General features: G+C 43.4%; 1 protein-coding gene across 3 annotated transcripts in view; it reads left to right on the top strand.

Moving 5' to 3' along the window:
- Positions 1-23,438, top strand: part of PRAG1 (PEAK1 related, kinase-activating pseudokinase 1) — a 51,802-nt gene that overhangs the window by 15,207 nt on the left and 13,157 nt on the right. For all 3 annotated transcript variants that reach the window (XM_047092042.1, XM_047092043.1, XM_047092044.1), the window contains one exon: positions 15,274-15,431. In XM_047092042.1, the coding sequence (XP_046947998.1) occupies positions 15,274-15,431 (158 nt within the window). The remainder of the gene's footprint in view (positions 1-15,273; positions 15,432-23,438) is intronic.

The raw sequence follows: 23,438 nt of genomic DNA on the forward strand, positions 1-23,438 counted from the left end.
TGTAAATTTGCCTGCCTACTTTTTGGGTGTAGAACTCACCAGTTGGTGAGAAATGATCACGATTTGTGGTGCGAGTAATTTGTTGTTATTTTGAGATCGTTGGTCTGCTCACGAAAGGACTTCCTTTTATCAGGGTTGATAAACCAACTGCAAAGAATACTGAGTGGCCCTTTCTGCAGCTGATAACTTTCAGAGTTTAAGATCAGGCTTCATCCTCTGTACTAGAATTGCTCATTCTTGCTTTATATTGACTTTGGGACACATCCCTAAAGATGCTGGCTGTTAAGGTGCTCATGCTGTTTCCATACAACTTTGTAAAGCTGCCTGCTTTGTGTAGCTGTTGTCTAATGCCTTGGATGGCTTATTCTCTGTGCTTCTCGAACAGGCTGACTCACAGACACAGCTGTTCTCCATGGGGGCAGGGGGCAGAAGGGGAACCTCCAGATTCTAGAGTGCTTTGAAAACTCCTTCCCTTTTTACTCATCTTACTCTCCGGTGTCCATCGCTGTCAGATGATCCGCTGACTTCCTTGTTTGCTGTTTTTCAGCCACTTCATGCCCATTTATGCATCTGCTATAAAAACTTATCTGAAGTCTACAACCTAGGAGGTTAATTGGCATTGTTACCATGTATGTTTCTGGGTTGCAGAAAGCCCTTCAGAATGGGTCTTGCTCTTCAGGGAGCTCCAAATGGCAGTCAAAATGAATGACAAAATACAGCTGCCTTGGATAAATGCAAGAACAGTTGGGATAAATTGACATATCAGTAAGCAAAAGGACCTTGAAGATCTGGACAAAAGGGAGGAAGTCTTTGGAATTTTAAAACGAGTCACAGTGGGGATGCACTTAAAGATAATTCTTATTAATATGTGCAGATCAAAAGGAAGGTTTTACGAAGGAATGTTTTTGAACCATGAGGGCCATTAGGTTGCATCCTCCACACCAGTTCCAATCAATTGGAGTAGCAGCCTGGGAGCTCCACGTGGAAAACAGGGTGACCTGCGGGAAGGCTCCCCTTGATCAGTTAGTACTGTCTGCAGGTGATGCCAGTGGGGGTGTAGATGCCTGTGCTGGATATTTATCAATCCAGGTTTGGAATCTAAGATTGAGAATCTAAAATCTATAATGTAAAATCATTGGTGGTCAATAACTACTCCCTACACTAATTTAAGAGTTCCATACCTGGGAGACCATCTGTGTTCTGTACAACCCAAGCTGTCCTAAGCAGACTTTGGCAGACGGTGGCCGTCTCTTTGATTACAGCCTCAAAGTTCAGACTGTTAGTGTCAAAATGTTTTGTAGTCTCTTGATGAGCGGTTATGAATATTCCATGAATGTTAACCTTTTTGGAGATCTGTATTTGAGTAAATAAGAGTTAGCGTTATGTCTTTTACCCATTAAATAATGTGTGTTCACTTAGCCATACCCTCTTTTGTTTGTAGCAATGGTTTTCTTTTCTATGCCCTCAACAGGTGAGTGAGGGAGTAGGGGCAGGAAGTATGTCAAATCTTTTAGAGGGATAGTTTGAAAATGAAAATTTAGTGCTATAATATAAATTTAAATTTGGGAGATAAAAAACAAAACCATCGCTTTCATACACATAGAACATATAATTTTCTGAGTCTTCTTGGCTGGTGATGAGTTAGATTATCTGTTTCATAGAGATGTTCAATGTGGGGACAGAGCATGTCTCTTGAGGAGGAAGTACAAGAAAACAAGAGAACTGGGACAAGAATATTCACTGATCTGTTACGTTTACTTGGTGACCTCCCATCAAATCTCTCAAAGTGTCTTTTGTATATTCACGTCCTCTCCAAAACCTGAAACAGAAATCGCCTCTACCGGTGAATCCTAAATCCAGCCCCTTGACCCTACTTCTTTTCTACTTTCAGTGCTGGTCCAAATTTCTTATAAAAGCAGAGAAACGTAATGAAAGAGACTCCTCACCGTTCAGAGTCTGAAGTTTTCTTGGTCTTGACAGTCATTTAGTCACTAAATATTGAGGACTTGGTATAGGTGGACCTAAAATGAATTATTGAGTCAAATTAACTATACATTCCGCCCCTACAATCTTCATTCCTCAGTGTTAGGCCTCAGAGAAACGCATAGGTCAATAAGGGAACGTATATGATGAAGGTCATTACAACATCCTTCACAGTGGCAGGTGGTTGGTACAAGCCCACATATTCCTTTCTAGGAAAACAGAAGAGTAAAATGTCATGATTGTGAAATGAAATACTTAACAGCAGTCAGAAGCTGTGGGCTGGATGTATAATCAGAAACATGGATGAACCTTGAACTAGTATCGAGTGAAATAACAGAGAGGCAGAACAAGATCTGTAACACAATGTAATGAATATAAATTGAAAACATGTAAAGTAACCCCATATCTTTTTAAAACATAAATCCAAGGGTATATATCCAAGGAAACCCAGTGAGTACCTGGAAGTGGGAAATTGGGAAAGTGGAGAATTAGTGTAGAGATGGGGATGAAGGGAAAAACTAAAATAACACAGATCAATGTGAAGGTGTTTCATTAATCGAAGCATACGATGATCTCACCTCTCTACACTTGAAGTAAACAGGAACATAAGAAAGACTGAATCATGAGCGAGAGCGAGAGCGAGAGAGAGAGAGAGAGAGAGAGGACTTATTTGCCAGAGATAAGGATGGCAACAAAGAATATAAAGAAAAATGAATGTTTGGAAGAGCTTTCATAGCTGCTTTGGAGAATGGGAGGTCAAGTGCAAGGATTCCCAGGAAGCCCCCAGAGCTAGCTGAAGGCAGGGAACGTGAATCAATTGTGGCCCCAGGCTGCCCAGTTATGCGCTTTCCTGGAGAAGCAACCGACTGGTGCAGGAGTGAAGATGGCGGATGATTGTCGTTACCCAGTGTGATGTCCTGATTTGTAATAAGAAATAAGTCTTTGGTCTTCGTTCCTGTTTCTACTACAGAGCTCCTAAAACTCGCCGGACTCCGCGAGTTTCCTAGGAGCCATAAAGGTGTGTTTTATTATGTTAATGAGGTGACTTTTGGACCCACCTAAGGATGGGGGCTGGTTGCCAGGAAATCAGCCGGGTGATTACAGGGTTAGAACTTTCAGTCCCACCCCCTAGCCCCTGGGGAGGCATGAGGGGCTGGAGGTTGACTCCGTCTTCAGTGGCCAGTGATTTGATCCACCGTGCCAATGTAACGAGGCTTCCATTAGACCCCGAAAGGATGGCGTTTGGAGAGTTACAAGGTTGGTGAACCTGTGGAGATGTGGGCAGAGCAGTGCACCGGCAGAGGTCACGGAGGCTCCGCGCCCGTTTTCGATACCTTATCCTATGCGTCTCTTCTGTCTGGCTGCTCCCGGGTTACTTTCTGTTAGTGAAATGTTCCTCTGAGTTCTGTGATCTGCTCTAGCAAATGAATCGGACCCACGGAAGAGATTGTTGGAACCTCCGATCTATAGTCTGTTGGTCAGGAGCACAGGTGGCGTCATGAACCTGTGATTTTCCTGGGCGGTTTAGCGGGGCTGAGCCCTTAACCTGCAGAATCTGATGCTGTCTCCGGGTTAGCTCGTGTCAGAATTGAGTTGAATGGTAGGACACCCACCTGGTGAGAATCAGTGGGGTAGGGAAACCCAACCACCATGGTGGAATTGGGTGACCACAACCCTTACTTAGGTTGGGGAGGTGACAGCCAGGACGGAGGCCAGGGTGATGGAGCTGTTGAGAAGCAGCTAACGGGGCTGAAGAAGTGACCTGTGAGTGGGAAAGGAACCTCATCCTTTTTGGGCAACAGACTGGGCTGGAGTGGGGCGTGGAGAAGCAGATCATGTAGGGGCTTTGTTGCAAATAGTCTGACTCTCCCAAGCCAGCAGGGTAGGACCAAAGTCTAATTTAAATACACACAGAGGTCTTAAGCCAATAGTTGGGCTCAGAAACTGGGTCGACCAAGTGGATCTGGAGCATTTGCTGAGTCAAGAGAAAGAGGGAAAGAGAATTCTGAAAGCGTGGTTGCCAAAACCAGTCATCTACAAACAGGAAGATTCTGGTCAGGCACAGATCATATTGGTGGCTGGATTCCAACAGGAATAGGTCAGGAGTAGAACAGTAATTCCCAAGTGGGTGAGTAAGAATTTGCTACTACTATGGTTTACTCAACCACCAGAGTCCGCCAGTGGGGGCGGAGAGGGGCTGTGAACAAGGAAGGAATCCTGGGAGGTTCTGTTTTGCAGGTGGGAGGCAGGCTAATGTAACAAAAGAGGTTCTTGCATTGCTAAATTTGTGTATAATGGAGCTCAGCAACCTGGTCAGATGTGGGCTTTGCCAGCCCCTGAGCCTGGGGCTACACTACAAATTACCAAGGTCTTGAATACGAACATTCAGACTGAGGTCTGGTTGATAGAAAGAGAAGTTCTTCCTACTTATTTTAGAATAATGCATGCCTTCGGAGCCTCATCCTGATGGAACCACAACGAAAGTAGAGGTAACGAGAGTGACGTCCGCAACCCATCGCTGTTTTCCGCATCTCTCCAGTTAGAAACCCCCAGTTTACTGGAGACGGCGGAGTCTCCCTGTGTGTCTGTCTCTGTCTGTCTCCCCATCCCATCCATTCATCTTTCTGTATAAGTAACACCCTCTGTGTATCTGGTGCTGTTTTTACCACTTAGTAAGTATTAACTCATTGACACTTCCTAACAGCCCCATGAGATAAGTATTATTGTTACCCCCTTTGGGGTGGATGGGATAGATGAGAGGCTGAAGCACAGAGAGATCAGATGCCCTTTCCAAGGCACCCAGCCCGGAAGCAGTGGAGCCGGGATCCAAACCGGGCAGCAGAGCCCGTGTGTTCACGGTCTTAACCACCACATCGGAGGCCTTCCTAGGTGACTCTGAAACCCATCGGGGACGTTATGCAAATGCCTGTGTGGCTGCTCTTCCCAATGGCTCCTGAGGGTCCTCCCACGCTGCGCTGGCCTGTACGTGGGGCGGGCAGCGGGCGGTGCCCCTCTGTGGATTGCAGCTGCTTGGTGGTCCACTCGTTACTCATCTTTTCCTCTCTTCCTTTCTGCCCCTGTGTGAACGGATGGAAGACCGTCCTGCTTGACTTTCCAGGCCAGGACGTGAGGCCTCTGTTCTTAGATGATCATATTGGAGATGAAAGTGTAGCGCACTGGTGACGGGGTCTCTCCTAGTCTGCCCCTTAGCGGCTCCTCCTCTGCCCTTAGCCTCAGCTTCCCACGCCAGGTACCTCCAAACCTCTGCCTTCTTCACTCCTTCACCTGGCAGCCCAGAGCTTCTCTAGGAAAGTACACAAAAATTACCCCGCAGACGGGGGCTGCAGATTAAGGAAATTTTTTTTTTCCTGAGACCTGAAAGGTCATCTTTTAAAAATATTTGTATCTCTCAATGCCAAAGTATGTCTGCATATAGTCAGGGCAAATGCCTGCAAATAACCGTTTGACCAATTTAAGCATTTTTATCCTTCCCTAAAACCAACTACTGACCTAAATGTGTGTGTTCCTGTGTGTATACGTCCCTATCTTTAAAAATAAATATGGCTTTATTCCTATTTTTAAATGGTTTTTTACTGAACCAAAGGGTGTTTCAGCTTGTGGACTGTGGAAGTCACTAGTGCATTAACTGTAGATGCAAATGAACAGGCCTGCACCATGGGGAACATTGAGGTCACCTGACCGAAAATGAAACTGATTTCCTATCTTTATACACGCTAATAAATCTGTGGGGAAACATGCCCCAGAGGAGACTGGACTTATTAGCCCTTGCAGGTGGCTCATAGATACTTGGAAAATAACCCCCTTCACATCTTCATCAAAGAGAATCAATGATAAAAACAATACAAACTTTCTGGCATACTTATCTGCCTTTCTCATCCCATCGCTTGGAGAAAAAAAATTTTTTAACCACAAGATTTGTGAAAATTCAGGATATTTGGGGACTGTTGTATTTTGTAAATATGAGAAAGTTTCAGCTGTCAAATCCAGCTTTATGGAGGGGTGCTCGCACAGTGTTCCTGCCTTTTGCAAGTTTTGCTGGACAAGTGCAATTCTTTTCTAAAAGGAAACTTTTTTCCTCCCAGATGCTACCGAGTTACTGAAACAGAGGCAGATAAACTTAATCAAGAACTATTTAATAATTCCTCTGGGTTCCAGTATATTCTGACTATGATACAACTCCTCAAACAGTTTATAATTTGGGTGTGGTAACAAGCCCATTTCACATGAAACAATTAGAATAACCTAACCAGGATTATAACCTGATGCCCAGTGATGTGAATCAGATTCAGTTGGGTGTGAGGTCCAGCAGAAGCAGAAGAGCCAGAAAAGACTGCAGTGGTTTGGGAGGGATTTGTAGGTAAGTGATACTGATGCTGGGTCTTGAGGAATGTAAAGGTTTGAAAGGGAGAGACAGAGCCAGGGTGGGGAGGGGACAGTTAATGTAGAGTGCTTTGGGGACAATGGGAGACTAGCCCAATCAGAGCAAAGGATTTAGGAGGGAAAGTAGTAGTATATTAATCAAAATGGTATTTTTTTTTTCAAACAAGGAGTCCAGTCAGATGTTCTAATATATAAACAGTGTGTGTGTATGTGTGGGGGGGGGGGGAGGAATATTTGAAATTGAGATTGGCAAAGAATATCCGGGGTGTGTGTTTCAGTTACCACAGAGGACCCAAGGTCTAATGGGGTGTCCCGGGTTACGAATACTTACAAGAGCTCTGTGTAGGGCTCATCAGGGTCAGCCATCATTATGGGAGCAGTATTTTAGAAAGATTTTGAGTCAGGATGCTCAGCCCCAAGGCTGCAGATCTATTCTGAAGGTTTGGATTGAACCCCCTATATACTGTCTTAGAGGAGCTTGGTAAATATTTATCTCCCGGTTGTAGGTTTGTTGAAGCAGGGATGGCATCACCTCTACTCACTGTTGTATCTCTAACACCTAACACAGTGCTCACCATGAGTAGGCAGTCAAAATTTATTTCTTGAAAACCTTGGGAATGGTATTCAGGATAGACAGGACAGGGGGCACCCTGCGGATGATACAGGCATAAGAGAAGTAAATTCAGGTGCTCTTATTTACTGAGCAAACCCAGTGTTTCAGCTTGAATCATTCAATGATTTTGACCTTAGGATGTGGCTAAATAGTAGAGAATAAGTGGGGTGAAGCTTGCCGTGTTTCAGAGTGCATTTGAATTGCCTCAAACTTGGAGCCCAACAAGACAATTGGAGATTGAAAGCCTCAGGTCAGAGGCAGCGCCGTCCCCACTTTCCTGTGCTTTAGCAGGAAGTGCATTTTATAGAAAAGTCAGAGAGGAACTGAGGGGAAAGGAGAGCTCTGAGCGGTGAATTCACAGCAGGCTGACGAGGCGTTCTGCCACCCGCTGCCGAAGCTGGCCCTCCTCCTCAGGGCTGCTCCATGGGACCCCGCAGTCACTGGCCCAGCCTGTCCCCGGGCTCTGGGAGGCCATGCCGATGAGGACGGCACCACAGGCCAGAGTCTAGGATGGTAAGAGGTTCTCATTCTTTTATCTGGGCATGACTTGACTTATTTGCATCTAAAACTCGTCTGTTTTCACTTCTTCTTGGCAATTTAAAAAAAAATGTGTATCGAATCTTCTACCCTGTTCGTGCTTTCAGAGCTAGCTCACGGGTCTTCCCCGAGTCATCACCAGACTTAGCAGTGAATGTGACCCATCCGAGGACTTGGTGCTTGTGTACCAGGGTCTGGAGACCCGGTCTAAAACTGCACGCTGGTGTTACTTGGGTTTTCCCAGCTCCTGCCCCAGAGGTAGAGAACTCTTCCCCCAAATGCAGGTGAACTGAACACAAGTGAGGGCAGTGACAGCGAGCCTTTGCCGCAGTCACACTTTGAACTGTGCTGTCCTATGAGGAGCCTAGCGGCCATGCAGAGTTGGGGATGCAGTCTCTACTACGTTGTAAAGGGCCCGGCATCCGTTAAGGATTTCGGACGTCCTAAAAGCTCGGGGGTATTTTTAGATGAGACTGGTTCCTATGAATGAGGAAGTCTGGCAGATGGCTCTTCCGCCCGGATGATTTTTTTTTTCCAGCTTTCTACCAATACGGTACGGAGAAAACCCTGGCAGGGCTGGATTCTCTGAGGACAATGGGGGGAAAAGCCATTCTGAAAACACCGGGCAGCAGCTGCAGGGCTCATTCTCTAAGGACACTGTGCCACTGGCCGTGTATTTCATCCGACTCTCCTGTGACTGTGTCTAATCAACGGGAGGCAGGAAAGGAAGTCTGAGCAAGAACAAATCGTTTATCACACTGCGCGAGCAAAGACATCTGTGCGGACCGCGCTCGCCCTGCAGCTGATAAGAATGTTATTTACCACCCAGAGAGGAAAGACTGGAGTGTGTGGTTTCGGCCCGTTGAAGCCACTTCCTTAAATCACATGACATCAGATTTCATCTTATAGGTGGTTTGCACCCGTTTTCTGAAAGACAAACTATCATTAACGAGGGGAAAGTGCCTTTAAAAACAATCAGTAGAGTCTTGCTGTGCGTTGTTGACTGTGGTCATTTGGCCTTATGTCTGATAGACCAATCCAGTAGGGCTCAGAATAGTCACCTTCAGAATATTAAGCCTTTTCCAGGGATCCTTGAGAAATCTGTTGCATACATAGGACACACAGAAACAACTTGATTGCCAGTCTCCTCTTTGATGGCAAGCCTCCCTTTCATTTTGAAATCTGATGTAGTTTTGCTTATTCCCTCACTGAAGTGGCAATTCTTTTAAGAAGGCAGATGACACAGGCTTCCAGGATGTTTTGATGCAATTCATAGAAATGAGTCATCAGTCCCAAGATTTCGCTAGTAAGAGAAAGGGTTACCCCTTTCCTTCCCCATTTACACCAGAGCATTTCAAATGCCTGCTGAGTGTTTGTGACCTGGAGGGAGCCTGTGCTTCTTAAGCCTTTTTAGTAGAGAAACAGTAGTAATATTCCCAGAAGCCATTCCCAGAAACCTGAAAATTCCACTTGTGCTTAGATATTTAGATTTACCGAGGTCTACTTTTGGAAGCTCCCACTTCTCTACACACACACACACACACACGTGCACACTGCAGAAGGTTTACCCTGCAACCAAAGAATAATCTTATTTCGTCTGCCTTTACTTGGTGAGTTCAAGACTGTGACTTCCCCCTCACTGTGACTAGATTTGGAAGTACTAATTTCTGAAGTCTCAGAAGAATGGTTCAGTCTGAGAAGTAACTTTTTCCACCTGTAAGGCTATTCTGGGGTACAACTAACCTTCACTGAATCTGCCTGTCCCGCTGTGGGGCCTGCTGGGTCATCCTTCCTGTTCCTTGCCTTTTCAGACAGTCAGCAACAGGTGAACAAGAAAGCTGACCTGGGCTCATGCAGGTCCTAGGGACTTCCTTTCCTCCTAGAAATGCTCATTTTCAATTTATCGAATATTTCAAGCACACAGTGAAGTTCAAACAAGAACTTTCCTATGTGTCCTCCAAAGATTTTTCAAGCATTATTAACATTTTGCCATTTTAGAAAAATAAAACATCACAGGCACAGCGGAAGATCACTTTGTATCCAGTTTTTGTTTCAGTCTCCCGTTGTTACCCAGAGTGTTCACTTTCTTGAACTCTACATTTTACTCTCTATATATGATTAAAAAAAATTATAGTATCATTATGTACTTTTAAAATGTATTTAAATGGCATCACGTTGTACCCGAGGCCTTTTGCAAGCTACTTTTGTTTTTTGTTTTTTGCAGAAATTTCTTTCATTGAAGCATAATTGACATACAATATTACATTAGTTTTAGGTTTATAAACATAGCGATTCAACAATTACGTACATTATGAAATGCTCACCATGTGTAGTTACCGTCTGTCACCATACAAAGTTATTACAATATGATCAACCATATTCCCTATGCTGTACTTTTCATCCCTGTGACGTATTTATTTTATAACTGGAAGTTTGAACCTCTTGATCCCCTTCACCTCTTTCAACTGTCTACCCCCCACCCCCTCACTACTTCCTTCCCTTCTGGCAATCACTTTTTTTGTTCCCTGCATTTATGAGTCTATTTCTTTTGTTTGTTTGTTTACGTTGCTCTTTAGATCCCACATATAAGTGGACTCATATGGTATTTGTCTTTCTCTGTCTAATTTCACTTAGCATAATACCCCCCTGGGTACATCCATGTTGTTACAGAAGGCAAGTTATCATTCTTTTTTATGACAGAGTAATATTCTATGGTGTGTATATACACCTGTTCCTTATTCCTTTATCTGCTCATCTATCGGTGGACGCTTGGATTGCTTCCATATGTTGGCTATTGTAAATATGCTGCAGTAAACATAGGGGTGCTTGTATCTTTTCAAATTAGTATTCTTTTTTTAGGTAGATACCCAGAAATTGCTGGGTCATATGGTTTTCCTATTTTTAATTTTTTGAGGAACCTCCATACTGGTTTCCACAGTGGCTACACCAGTTAGCATTCCTACCAACAGTGCAAGATGGTTCCTTTCTCTACACAGCCTTGCTGACAGTTGTTATTTCTTGTCTTTTTGATGCTGGCCATTCTGACTGGTGTGAGATGACCATCTCATTGTGGTTTTGCTTTGCAGCAAGCTACTTTTAACATTAACATTTAAGGATCACTTCAATATCAGTACCTCAAAATCAAGTTCATTTATTTTTGAATGCTTTCTCATCTTCCATCTTAAGACTGTACCACAATGTATCCATTCCTTTATTGATGGACACCCAACGGTTTATGATTCTGTTCTTGCTGTTAGGAACACTGAGGATAACCTTGTCCGTGTGTGAGAATTTCTCTAGATCAGCAATGTACAGTACAGTAGCCAATAGCTTAAAAAGCAGCTAGTCTAAATTGCACTGTGCTGTAAGTGTAAAATACACACCAGATTTTGAAGACTTAGACTGAAAAAAAAAGAGTAAAATATCTCATTAATGATTTTTATCCTCATTGCATATTAAGATGACAATATTTTTTACATATCTTGTTAAATAAATATATCGTTAAGATAATTTCACCTATAATTTGGCTACTGAAAAGTTTAAAATTATATATATGACTTGCGTTATAATTTCATTGGACAAGACTGGTCTAGATCAGGAGTTAGGAATCTACCATCCATAGTGTGGTCATCTGTGTCTGTGAATAAATTTTATTGGAAAGCATGCCCATTTACTTACACGAAGTCTATGACTGCTTTCCTGCTTCAACAGCAGAGTTGAGTAGTTGTAACAGAGATCGTATGATCTATAAGCCTAAAATATCTACCATCTGGCCCTTTAAGGAAATGTTTGTTGACTCCTTTTCTAGAGCAATGGTTTTTAGCCTTTATCATGATCCAACAAGCACACACCTGAAACAAAAGTTTCACAAAACATTTCAAAAATCCTTACTATAACATGTTCATATTTTCTGGTCACATAGCATATTTCGTTAAAATAAACTGCTGGTAAGGTGCCGTGACTCACTAAATTGACTTAGCCATTCATTCACTACTAGTGATTTAAATAACATTGTTCAAAGATATATATCCAAAGTGTGTGTGTGTGTGTGTGTGTGTGTGTGTGTGTACACACCAATCTACAGTCCCACACAGTGCGAGAAAGTTCTCATTTTCCCACATCCTTGACAAAACCTGATATTGCCAGACTGATCAGATAGATGTGAAATAGAATCTCATTTTATGTATTTATAATCTGATTACAGTTGATCATCTTTTCATATGTCAATTGATCTTTCATATTTTTTCTTTTGTGAATTACCTGTTCATACCCATTGCCCTTTTTTTAATAGCATCATTTGTCTGTTGATTTTTTTCTAACATTCTGAATACCAATACTTTATTAGTTATATGGATTGCAAATGTGTGTACATTTGGTTACAAATGGGTACCAGTCCCAGGTTTGGCTTTTTTCCTTTTATGGTGTCTTTATTTTATCAGAGAGGATTAATTATTTCTCTTGAGAGAGGGGGAGAGGGGCCGAGAGAGGGAGAGAGAATCGCAAGCAGCCTCCATGCTCAGCACAAAGCCCTATCTGGGGCTTGATCCCACAACTATGAGATTATGACCTGAGCCAAAATCAAGATTAGGATGCTTACCCTACTGAGCCACCCAGGCTCTCCAGGAGCTGTACATTTTTTTTTTTAATCTTTAAAAAAAATTTTTTTTAATGTTTATTTATTTTTGAGAGAGACAGAGAGCGTGAGAGGCAGAGGGGCAGAGAGAGAAGGAGACACAGAATCTGAAGCAGGCTCCAGGCTCCGAGCTGTCACCACAGAATCTGACGTGGGGCTTGAACTCACAGTGCAAGATCTTGACCTGAGCCGAAGTCAGCGGCTTAACCAACTGAGCCACCCAGGAGCCCCAGGAGCTTTACATTTTAAAGAATCAAGTTGATCTATCTTTTCCTTTATGGTTTCTACTTTTTAAAAAGTTTCATTTAACAGATCCTTCCTATCCCAAGGTCATAAACTTTTTCTTCTAACAGATTTTAAATCGTGGGTTTTGGCCTGTTACAAATAGCTAGTGTGTAAGTACCATGAACTGACATGTTTGTTCTTCAATCACTGATACAACACTACATTTGCACACAGCAAGTTCCTGTACATGGATCTGCTTCTTGGATCTCTGTCCTCAAAACATAATTGCAAGTTTATCAGAAACACATATGTACTGACCCACTTAGAGTGCAACCAGGTCTAGATGGTTTTACAGGCAAGTTTCAGTAATCTTTCAAGGAGCACACAATCCCTGTCTTCTATAAACTAAGCAAGGTGATTGAGAAAAAGAAACAGTTACCCAATTCATGTTATGATTCTAAGCTAACCTTTATACTTTTGTACTAGTTATGAACAGTATAGGAAAGAAAAATTATGAGCTAACCTCACATTTGAATGTAAGTGTAAAAATCCTAAGTGAAATATTTGTAAAAAGAATCCAGCAATGTGTACTAAAATAAGTTTATACAAAGTGTGCAAGCGTGGGTTCATTTAAGAAGAGCTGTTAATGTAAATCATCACATTAACAGAATAAAGGAGGAAACAGTTTGCCTTTTTTATACATGTAGAAAAAGCATTTGCTAAAATCTGATAACTGTAAATGATTTAGAATATAAAACTTTAGATAACTTGGAAGAGAAATACACTTCCTTAACCTCATAAAGAGCATCTTCCAGAACCTACAGCAAACGCACTTTGTTGAAGTATCCCTTGCACTGTTCTGGTATTGAGTTCCCTCTTTGATCTGGCACCCCAGCATTTTTCTTCCTCTCGGTGCTTTGCTATAAATAACTGTGTGTGTGTGTGTGTGTGTGTGTGTGTGTGTGTGTGTGTACTCACACATTTATGTATTTTTTAGTTTTATCTCTTTATATACATTTCATTCAGTGTTTTTCTAAGTTTGTAGAATGGGGAGCTTTGCCAGCTCAGCAGCTCTGGTGCTGGAATTTCTCCCTTGGCAATTCTCTGGGCCTGAGAACCGAGGGACTCCAGAGGCCATTTTGGAGGGGGGCAGGGTAGTTGTGTTGCCGCCTACTTGGCTTCACTCTTAGACCGAGGAGTTGTCATTACTCACAACTTTGTATCTAGGCATCATCTGCAAAAGTCATTACTGAGATTTGATGAGAATAGAAATAATTTACAAAACTTTTCTATGATTTTATTTTGCCAGAGGGTAAAATAAAGATAATCTACTGGCACAGCACTTCCTAAAGATCTGATATTTCCCAGATCCCTACAGTGACATTAAAATGTAAACAATATTATTAGTTGCAACCTTTGCCATCACTGTCACAGCTACACTTGACAGGGGCGCCTGGGTGACTCAGTTGGTTAAGCGTCTGACTTCGGCCCAGGTCATGATCTCGTGGTTTGTGGGTTTGAGCTCCACGTCAGGCTTTGTGCTGACAGCTCGGAGCCTGGAGCCTGCTTCCGATTCTGGGTCTCCCTCTCTCTCTTCTCCTCCCCAGCTCATGCTCTGTTTCTCTGTCTCTCTGTATCTCAAAAATAAACACTAAAAAAACCCACAAAAGCAAAACAACTACACTTGACAGCTTTAAAAAGGTTTTTACTGTGGCTCTAAGAATTGGAGGTGTGGAGAAGGACATGTTCCTGGCGAGTATTTTCATGGTGGCTAACAGACTTTCTCTAAACTTTCTGGTAATAAGCAAGGGATCCCAGTGACTGTGAAGACTAATTCAGGGCCTGGAGATGTTGAGCACAAAGAACAATCAATAAATTCTTGACTGTAAGGTCATGTGCATGAAATAAGGCAGTTCTGATGCCAAATCAATACTGCATTGTATATTTCCTGCAGCAGATATCGAGATATAGATCTGCCGGAGTGGGAACAGGAATGTCATCAGGAAATACCAGTTCAGACAAATCTGGGTTACCACCTACAGGGAAAGAGCCGGATTGATTGTGGCCTGCCTCACTTTGTGGCGAAAATGTCAGGTCAGAGTGAATATTCATGTAGTCCTTGGAAAAGGGGGAAGGAGAAATCAATAAGGTACACCGCTCTATCTGATAATGGCAGTGTTTTCTCCGAGGCAAGTAATTTTTTTCTTGGACTTGGTGTTCCTGTCCCTGATTTGTTGGTCACGGTGTCTTTAGAGATGCAACAAAAGATTTCATAGAAAGCCTAAGGGCAGATTCTGTACTTCAGGAAGAAAGGTTATGTTAACATATTTCTGAGGATCGCACTAGAGGTCTGGTTACATTGATATAAAGTTTTCCTTGATTCCAAGGAACAAACTAGACCCTTTGAAGCTATGTCAGGAGAGCACCAGGCAGAAAGAAATCCCACGTCATTAATCCCAATTTGCAATTCGCTTATCCTGTGATCTTGCACAAACTATCCAATCTCAGTATATCTCCAGACATTGATTTGTGTGATCGTGTTCGGTTTTTTCTCTGTAGAGATGTTATACACCGTACAGTAGGTGACATAAATGTTTTGGTAGACGGGGTCAAGAATACGATGGCAGTTCCTCCCAAATCATGATTTTGGCATTTGTCTCAATTTCATAGACTCACTCCTCTAACTACACTGGAGAAATCTCCTACCATTCATGCACATAAAGTTCCAAAAGGGTCCGTGTTCTCCCTTCCCAGAATCATTTTTTCAAAGCTTGCTGGTATTATCAGGCTTCAGGAACATAGTAGGCTCATGATCCATCGGCCTGGTTTTTGAACAGAAACCAAACTAATTGCTTTTACTGTGTGTTCTTGCCTCTTCCAGGCATCTTTTAAAGATGAACAAGAGTAGCTCTGATTTGGAAAAAGTGAGCCAGGGCTCCGCAGAGAGCCTCAGCCCTCCCTGCAGAGGCGTCCACGTCGGCTTCACCACGGGTTCCACGGACAGCCTGGCCTCAGACTCCAGGACCTGCAGCGATGGAGGTAACAGACTCGACCTTGCTGGGGAGGCTTAGATTCTCCCAAGTCTGGAAGGCTAGCCCTCAGCTTGCTGCCAGGATTTGGAATGGCTGAACTAGACCCACTGTCTCGGTCCTGTTTTCCCCACGAGGTAGACTCCACCGAGGAGCAGTGGGCATTAATTCTCTCTTGAATACAGGACAAGGTGCCTCGTCCCGTGCTGCCCTTTCTACTTACATACATTGCGTCCCTGTGGAACGAGGCGGAGGAAGCTCAAGGTGAAAGCATATTGAAAGACTCCTGATTCCTTGGGTGATAAGCCATTTATATATAGTTCTGCTCTCCATTTCTGTCCTCGGGATTGCTTCTCAGGGGATTAGGTACATGCCAACCGCAAGTTTTCACCCTCTGTGCTTCTCTCTCTCTCTGTCCTTCTTTCTCCCCCTCCCGCAGCTCGTTTGCCCTTTTACGTGCATGATTGCACACACACATGCACACGCTTACTTGGACACAGCAGGTGCTTGCATAAATGTTTGTTGTATTAAAGCACGGAGGCTTCATTAGTCTACTGTCCATCCCACTCCCTGGATAAAGCTCTTAGGCATAGTAATGTGGGTATGTCCCGATTGGGCATATTCCTCAGAAGGAAGTCTTGTGTTTCTGTAGTTGGGACAGGTAATAGTAAAACCTCTCATTATTTCGACATTGTGTGTGTGTGTGTGTGTGTGTGTGTGTGTGTGTCCCCGTCCTCTGCTTCATTTCTCTTAAACTCCCTTTAGCGTGTGACGTTTCGACATGTGCTAACACGACGGCCTTTCTCGCTCCTGTGGACACATTTCTTCCCAGTAGGCAATTTTGGAGTCGAGGTTTCCGTCATGAATTCACGATCACTAACAATTTTCCGTCTGAGAGATGAGTACTGCTAACACTGAAGCATGTGTCATAAGTCAGCCTGTGGTGTGTTCTTATGGGAAACTTCTGAAAGCTCAGACTTAAAAACAGGAAATATCTTAATCTTGATTAGGTGGGACATAGCAAAAGAGGCTTTCCTTTTTCTGCAGATTTTCCTGGGATTTCATCTTTTCCCTTTTCCCATCCCATTGTGCAAAAATTCTACGAGGTGGATTATTCCACAGAGGGCTGGGTGGGGCACGTGAACCATTGGACCCTGTGCCCTGACGTGCTTTCTGGGGGACGATGGGTGATTCTGAGGGAGCAGTGTACGTTGGAGCCCCCCGCTGGCCATCAGCCAGCTCGCCTTGATGTGAACTCTCCCAAACTACCTGGGTATGTGGCTTCTCAGAACCAGCAAATCATGACTCTTGCTCTCAGGACTCTGAAGGTCTAGCTAGGGAGACAAGACTAAAACACATGACACATGGGTGGCTTGTCTAAGCTAGGAGATTGGGCTTCCCAGAACATGAATGCTATCAAGGCTTCCAGAAGAGAAAGGAGTCAGTGAGGGTTGAGGAAGCGTTCAGGGAAGTTGCTTGGAGAAGATGGCACTTGAACTCATGTCTCAAGTGCGATTAGAACTGACGAGGGAGAGGGAGGAAAGAGCTTTGTAGGTTAAGGAAGAAGTGGGAAATACGGAGCCATTGGGGATTAGGAATACAGTGGCAACACCTAACTCGGGCATTTTCTAATCCAAATGAATGTATTTTCTTGGTTCTTCTTTTATCATGAACCTGTTCTGCAATGGAAATGCACTTCAAAACTTGGATTCCTAGATCAACGAAAAGTATATACCTTGTTACCAGACTCTGGGTCCTTAGAGTGAACCATTTCTATTTGCTGCTCCTGCTGATGGCTCTGTACCCCAGACCATGCTTTGCAGCTGGCAAGAGACCAACACCTTCTCTCTCTATTCTTTCTCTCTCTCTCTTCTTTCTGTGTCTCTCTGTCTCTCTGGCCATGAAATGTAAGAAGCTCTCAGTCTGCTTCTCCTCATTAACCAAGGCGGCTTGCTGTAGATCTGTTCCTGGACAGTCATCTTTCAGTCCCATGAATTCTTACTCACTTTTACCTTATAAAACTAATATTGAAATATTTACCCATCACGCCTTTTGTGACTAATATTGCAGCTGAAAGAGGGGAGCTGAATAAGAGAGGTAGAGTTCGTTCAACCTGAAGTTCCTGGAGACCAGAATGTAGTGTCTACTTCTCTAATATTATATATGAAGTCAAAAGATATCATTAGACTATTTGGTTTGTCAGGAAGAATTCGCTAATGAAAAAGATGCATTCCGCAGGCTATTTATATCTGCAGTAAAGTGAGTTGAGGACAAAGTCATTCCAGAGCGTATCCTAACAGTTTATGTAAATTTCTCAGAAGCTTATCAGAGTTAGTGGTTAAAGTTAGTTTTCGACTATTTGGGTTTTGTGGCAAATAATGATAATAGATTTTATAAGAAGAGCAAACATAGCTGGAATCTATAACTTTGTTGCATTTTGGAAACCAGTTTGTCTAAATTGTATATTTTTTTTTTTAAAAAATTTTTTTTTTCAACGTTTATTTATTTTTGGGACAGAGAGAGACAGAGCATGAACGGGGGAGGGGCAGAGAGAGAGGGAGACACAGAATCTGAAACAGGCTCCAGGCTCCGAGCCATCAGCCCAGAGCCTGACGCGGGGCTCGAACTCACAGACCGCGAGATCGTGACCTGGCTGAAGTCGGACGCTTAGCCGACTGCGCCACCCAGGCGCCCCTAAATTGTATATTTTTATATCAAGATTCATTTCACCTCTTTGTGCTTCTGAGGCATCTCATACTCCTCAAAGCACATCTGTTATCCCATTTGTCCATATGGGCAATTCAGTTGAACAGTGAGTCAACTCAGTGGCAGGAAAAATCCATCTAAGCAGTTGTTTGGTTTATGCTCAGTTTGGGAGGGACAAACTGCATGTGTCAGGACAGATCCATGGATGTTGCCAAGAGGTCATCTGTAGTGAATAGATGGGAGGCAAAATGCTCAGCTAGACAGTCATCACAAATGGTCATCAGAAAGTGAAAGAAAGAAAGAAAGAAAGAAAGAAAGAAAGAAAGAAAGAAAGAAAGAAAGATAAAAGAAGAGAGAAAGAAAGAAAGTCATTGGAAGACTCTTGGGCTTTAAATGATTCCTGTTAATTTTTTTTTAATGTTTATTTAGTTTTGAGAGAGACAGACAGAGCACAAATGGGGGGGGGAGTGAGGGGCAGAGAGAGAGGGAGACACAGAATCTGAAGCAGGCTCCAGGCTCCGAGCTGTCAGCACAGAGCCCAACGCAGGGCTCAAACCCCTGAACCATGAGATCATGACCTGAGCTGAAGTCGGACACTTAACCGACTGAGCCACCCAGGTGCCCCCAAATGCTCCCTTTTAAATAGACAAACCCAATGGCACATTAAGATTATTTAACTTTTTGATTTAGGATAACATTATAATTCGGTTGCACAGTTTAAGAGGCATCACGGAGGCCAGGTCCCCACAGTACGGGAGATTAGAGAGTGCTCTCTTGGATTGAAACTGTTGGCACAAGCAATAGATAAGAGGTCTAACTACAGCGAATATAGGTGTAAATTCACATGAAGATATGTGCCAGGTCAGTGTTGGTATTTTTATAACTGGCAAACCAGAGATACAGCCAAGTTAACGAAATACAGGAAAGCCTTGGATTGTGGGTAACTTGTTCTGCAAGACGAGCAAACATTTCGAAAAATTTTTAACTTGATAGACAAGTGATGTCTTGCAATACAAGTAGTACGGGACGCCGAACGTCACATGATCACAAGGGAGCCAGTGGTTCTTGAGATCCGCTTTGATATCCGAGTGCTTTGGATTGTAAGCACGTTTTCCGAACAAATTACGCTTGCAAACCAAGGTTTTACTATAATCTTGACAGTAGTCAGCTTGTTTTTCTTAGTAATGATGCAAGAGGATTTTTTAAATATACCCATTAATCGCGTCCTTGATTTGGTAGATATTTGTCAAATCCAAGGCTTGTGCTGCTGGGCACAGCTTTAGATGTTGAACATACCGCAGTCACCAAACCTGCCCAGTTCTTTCTGTCACATTCCAGTGGGGAGAGATGGACAATGAGGAAGATAAAGGGCTACAGTAGCTGGCGTGTCAGATGGCAGGAAGTGCTGTGCGGAAAAATCAAGCCGGGGAAGTGGGCGGGGAGGGGAGGGCGGATCTGTCAGGAGGAGAGGCAGTAAGTCCACAAAGATCAGACATCAGTCAGAAGGAGTGACAGCCTGACCTTCACCGAGCATTTGCTCCCCTACTCAGGCTGTTACCTGAGTCTCTGTAAGAAGAAAAAAGCAGCCCTGAAAAGGCATCTAAAGCTCCCCAGCTGAAAAGCGTGTCTTCTGGCTATTATTGTTTCTGGCTGCCAGAACACTGGATCCTAAACTGGTGGGTTCGGTCTGATATATTACATTTGGTGTTTTGCCCTCACACGGGTAGGCCCTCCTCATCCCCCACGCCCCTGGAGACAGACTGAGTCACGGGTTCTGTTCAGGGACATTTGTTAGTGAAGGATGAAGAAGCTATCCCAAAGGAAAAGATCCTCCGTTTTTAAGATTGTCTGTGGCCTGAGCCCATACAATCTCACGAAAGTGAAGCTTTGTTTTAGTTTAAACTATTTCTTGTAAACGGAATTAAAAAAAAATTTTTTTTAGTGCTTATTTATTTATTTTGAGAGAGAGCTAGAGAGCCAGTAGAGGAGGGGCTGAGAGAGAGGGAGCGAGAGGGAGAGAGAGAACCCCAAGCAGGCTCTGCGATGTCAGCTCATTGATCCCGTGAATCATGAGATCATGACCTGAGGCAAAATTAAGAGTCGGACTCTTAACCGACTGAGCCACCCAGGTGCCCCAAACTGAATTTTAAAATATATATTATTTTGTCACTAAAGTCAGTATGTGTCTATGATAAAAATTCACACGCCAGGGAAAGATATGACAGGCAAAGTCAAAGTCATCAGATGCCTCCTATCCCAGCTCCCACCTTTGACATGCTTTGAGCATATTTTTCTATGTCCTCTCAGAAATTTTTATCCGTATTTTTAAAATATCATAAACTTCAATTTGACACATTGTTATACTTAATGTATCTTGAAGTCTTTCCAATCAGAACCTCTAAATTTACCTCATTTTTTAAAAATGCTGTATATTTTGTCCTTGTGTGAATTCGTTAAGCCCCTCTCTTAACAATGCATATTTAGGTGATTTTCATTACCAGTCTCCAGTAAGATCCCGTAACATACTTTGGTGAGATAATTTGGTGAACATATCTGAAAGATAAATTCTTAGAAGAAGAAGGGGCATCTGGGTGGCTCAGTTGGTGAAGGGTCTGACTCTTGATTTCAGCTCAGGTCCTGATCTCAGGGTCATGGGATCGAGTCCCACACTGGATTCGGTGCTGAGTGTGGAGTCTCCTTGGGATTCTCTCTCTCCCCGTCTTTATGCCCCTCCCCCACTTGCACATGCATGCACACGCGCACTCTCTCTCACACACAAAATAAATAAATAAGCTTTAAAAAAAAAAGAAGTGGAACTGATAAGTCAAAACCTATATGCATTTTAAATAGATGTTCCCAAATTATCCCGTAAAATGTCAATTTACGCTTCCATCAACAGCATGTGAAAGTGGTTTGAACTAACTTCTAATTTTACTGTTAATTTGGAAGACAACCCCAAATGATTGTGTTCTCACAGGAGACCTGAAGGCAGGGTTCTGGAGCCACGCTTGGGCTGTTGGCACGGAACATTTTCCATGGGCCCGTTTTCCAAGCTGAGAGACAGTGCTTCTCCTGTTTTACGTGTAAATCGCATTCACATCTTGATTATTGTTTCTCGGGATGATCAAGTGTTCCGGAGAGGCTCCTCACCAATGCCACGTTTTCCTTCCAGTTGTGGAATGTTGAGAATCTGTTTCCATTTTCAGGCCACGTTTACCTTCTTGAGAGAGCCAGGGTTCCTTCTGAAGGAATACTTTGCTGCCTTTTTTTTTTTTTTTTTTTTAACATTTAATGTTGAGCCTGTCTGATTATGTGATCAAACAAGAGTTTGCACAGTTTTTCTTTGGAGGAAAAAGCTACATGTGAGGCTAGAACATCCCCTCTGCCACCCACCTCATGTCTCCTGGGGTAAGAAGAGGGGGTTTGGCAGAAACCTGAAAGGGTGCCACTTCCTGGGCACCAGTGGCAAGGTGTCCACATAGATGGCTTTCTTTGAACAAGGCCACGGGCTGTAGGAGAGGTTTTTTCCATCTGCTTTATTCCCTATGCCTTGCAGTTAGTAGGTGCTCAGGAAATATTGACTGACTGAATGGATAACTCTGTACAGCCATTTCCAGCCAATAATCTATATCCTCATTTAAAAAAAAAAAAAAAGAGGGGCGCCTGGGTGGCGCAGTCGGTTAAGCGTCCGACTTCAGCCAGGTCACGATCTCACGGTCCGTGAGTTCGAGCCCCGCGTCAGGCTCTGGGCTGATGGCTCAGAGCCTGGAGCCTGTTTCCGATTCTGTGTCTCCCTCTCTCTCTGCCCCTCCCCCGTTCATGCTCTGTCTCTCTCTGTCCCAAAAATAAATAAATGTTGAAAAAAAAAAAAATTAAAAAAAAAAAAAAAGATCCATAGAACACTCCATGTTTTTCAAACAAAAGAAAATTCCATTTGCTTTACCTTACCCGCAGTGGGAGAAGAGCCAGACCCAAAAGCTAAGAATTTGGAGCTCGGTGGGGTATCTGCCCTCCGCGCCACATTTGCTCTGGCCGGCTGCTGTCAGAAGGCAGAGCTGTGCACTAAGGGAGCCAAACAGCCTCATTCACACAGCTCAAAACTGGACTGACCACTTCCTCCATAAGCTTACCTCTCATTTTGGCCGTGGAGAACAATGAAAGTGCCTATTAAAAGCCAGCAAAAAGAGAGGACTCTATAATAAAGAAAACGTCACAGTGCTACATTTGAACTTCTGGCCTGCGTTTCTGCCTGGGCTGTTTATCCTGACCATTGAAATCCTGATTTCTTCTCTGCTTTCTAAATATAATGGCAGCAAACTAGTATACTTTCTCCTCGGTCTTTTTAAGATCCCACCCAGTGTACCATATGCGATGTGTAGTTTCCCCCAGAAACGCTTTCTCTTCTCTGAAACACACACTGAAGAGAGACAGAGGTGTTCTGCTCTATGATGGGCTCCGGGCTTTATATGCAGAATTGGCAATTGGAAGAAAAACTTAGGAACTGGGGTTTGGAGCTCTCTGGCCCTATTAGCACGAAAAGTCATTTAAAAACCTACCAATGATGTAACTACGATGGAGGCAAACTTCCCAGAAAAGTATTTTCCATTCTCACCCTTTTTTACACTCTTAATTGTAAGCCAGAATTTGGAAACAGGGTGATCTAACACCAGCATAAAACCAGGATATATTTGAATTCTTCTCACTGCTGTTGAATCTAAGTCCTGAGAATATGGGCTGTTGGCCAGAGTTTTTCAGCATTTTCTTTAGGCACATTTTTCTGAACCAGTGGTTTGCCTGTGGATTTTGCAACTATTTTAGGTGTCAAGACATATTTTTTCCCTCTTCTTTCTGGCTCTTCTTCTAAATGCGGAGTGTGGCGGCTGCTACAAATACAGTTGACCCTGGGAAAATCAGAGGGGTTGGGTCACCAGCCCCCTCCGCACAGTCAACAATCCACGGCTTTAGTAGTTTCTATTAGAAACGTAACTGATGGGGCGCCTGGGTGGCTCAGTCGGTTAAGCGTCTGACTTCGGCTCAGGTGGTGATCTCGCGATCCGTGAGTTTGAGCCCCGCGTTCGGCTCTGTGCTGACAGCTCAGAACCGCCTGTTTCAGATTCTGTGTCTCCCTCTCTCTGACCCTCCCCCATTCGTGCTCTGTCTCTCTCTGTCTCAAAAATAAATAAAGGTTAAAAAAAAAATTAAAGAAACGTAACTGCTAATAGTTGACCAGAAGCCTGATAACATAGGCTGATTTTGTACTCTGTGCGTATTATATACTGCGTTCTTACCACAAGGTGAGCTAGAGAAAAGA

Source organism: Lynx rufus, unplaced genomic scaffold (genome assembly GCF_022079265.1).
Source record: "Lynx rufus isolate CCGP_SWC_20201006 ecotype Redwood Valley unplaced genomic scaffold, mLynRuf1.p SCAF_3, whole genome shotgun sequence".
NCBI classification, from domain to species: domain Eukaryota; kingdom Metazoa; phylum Chordata; class Mammalia; order Carnivora; family Felidae; genus Lynx; species Lynx rufus.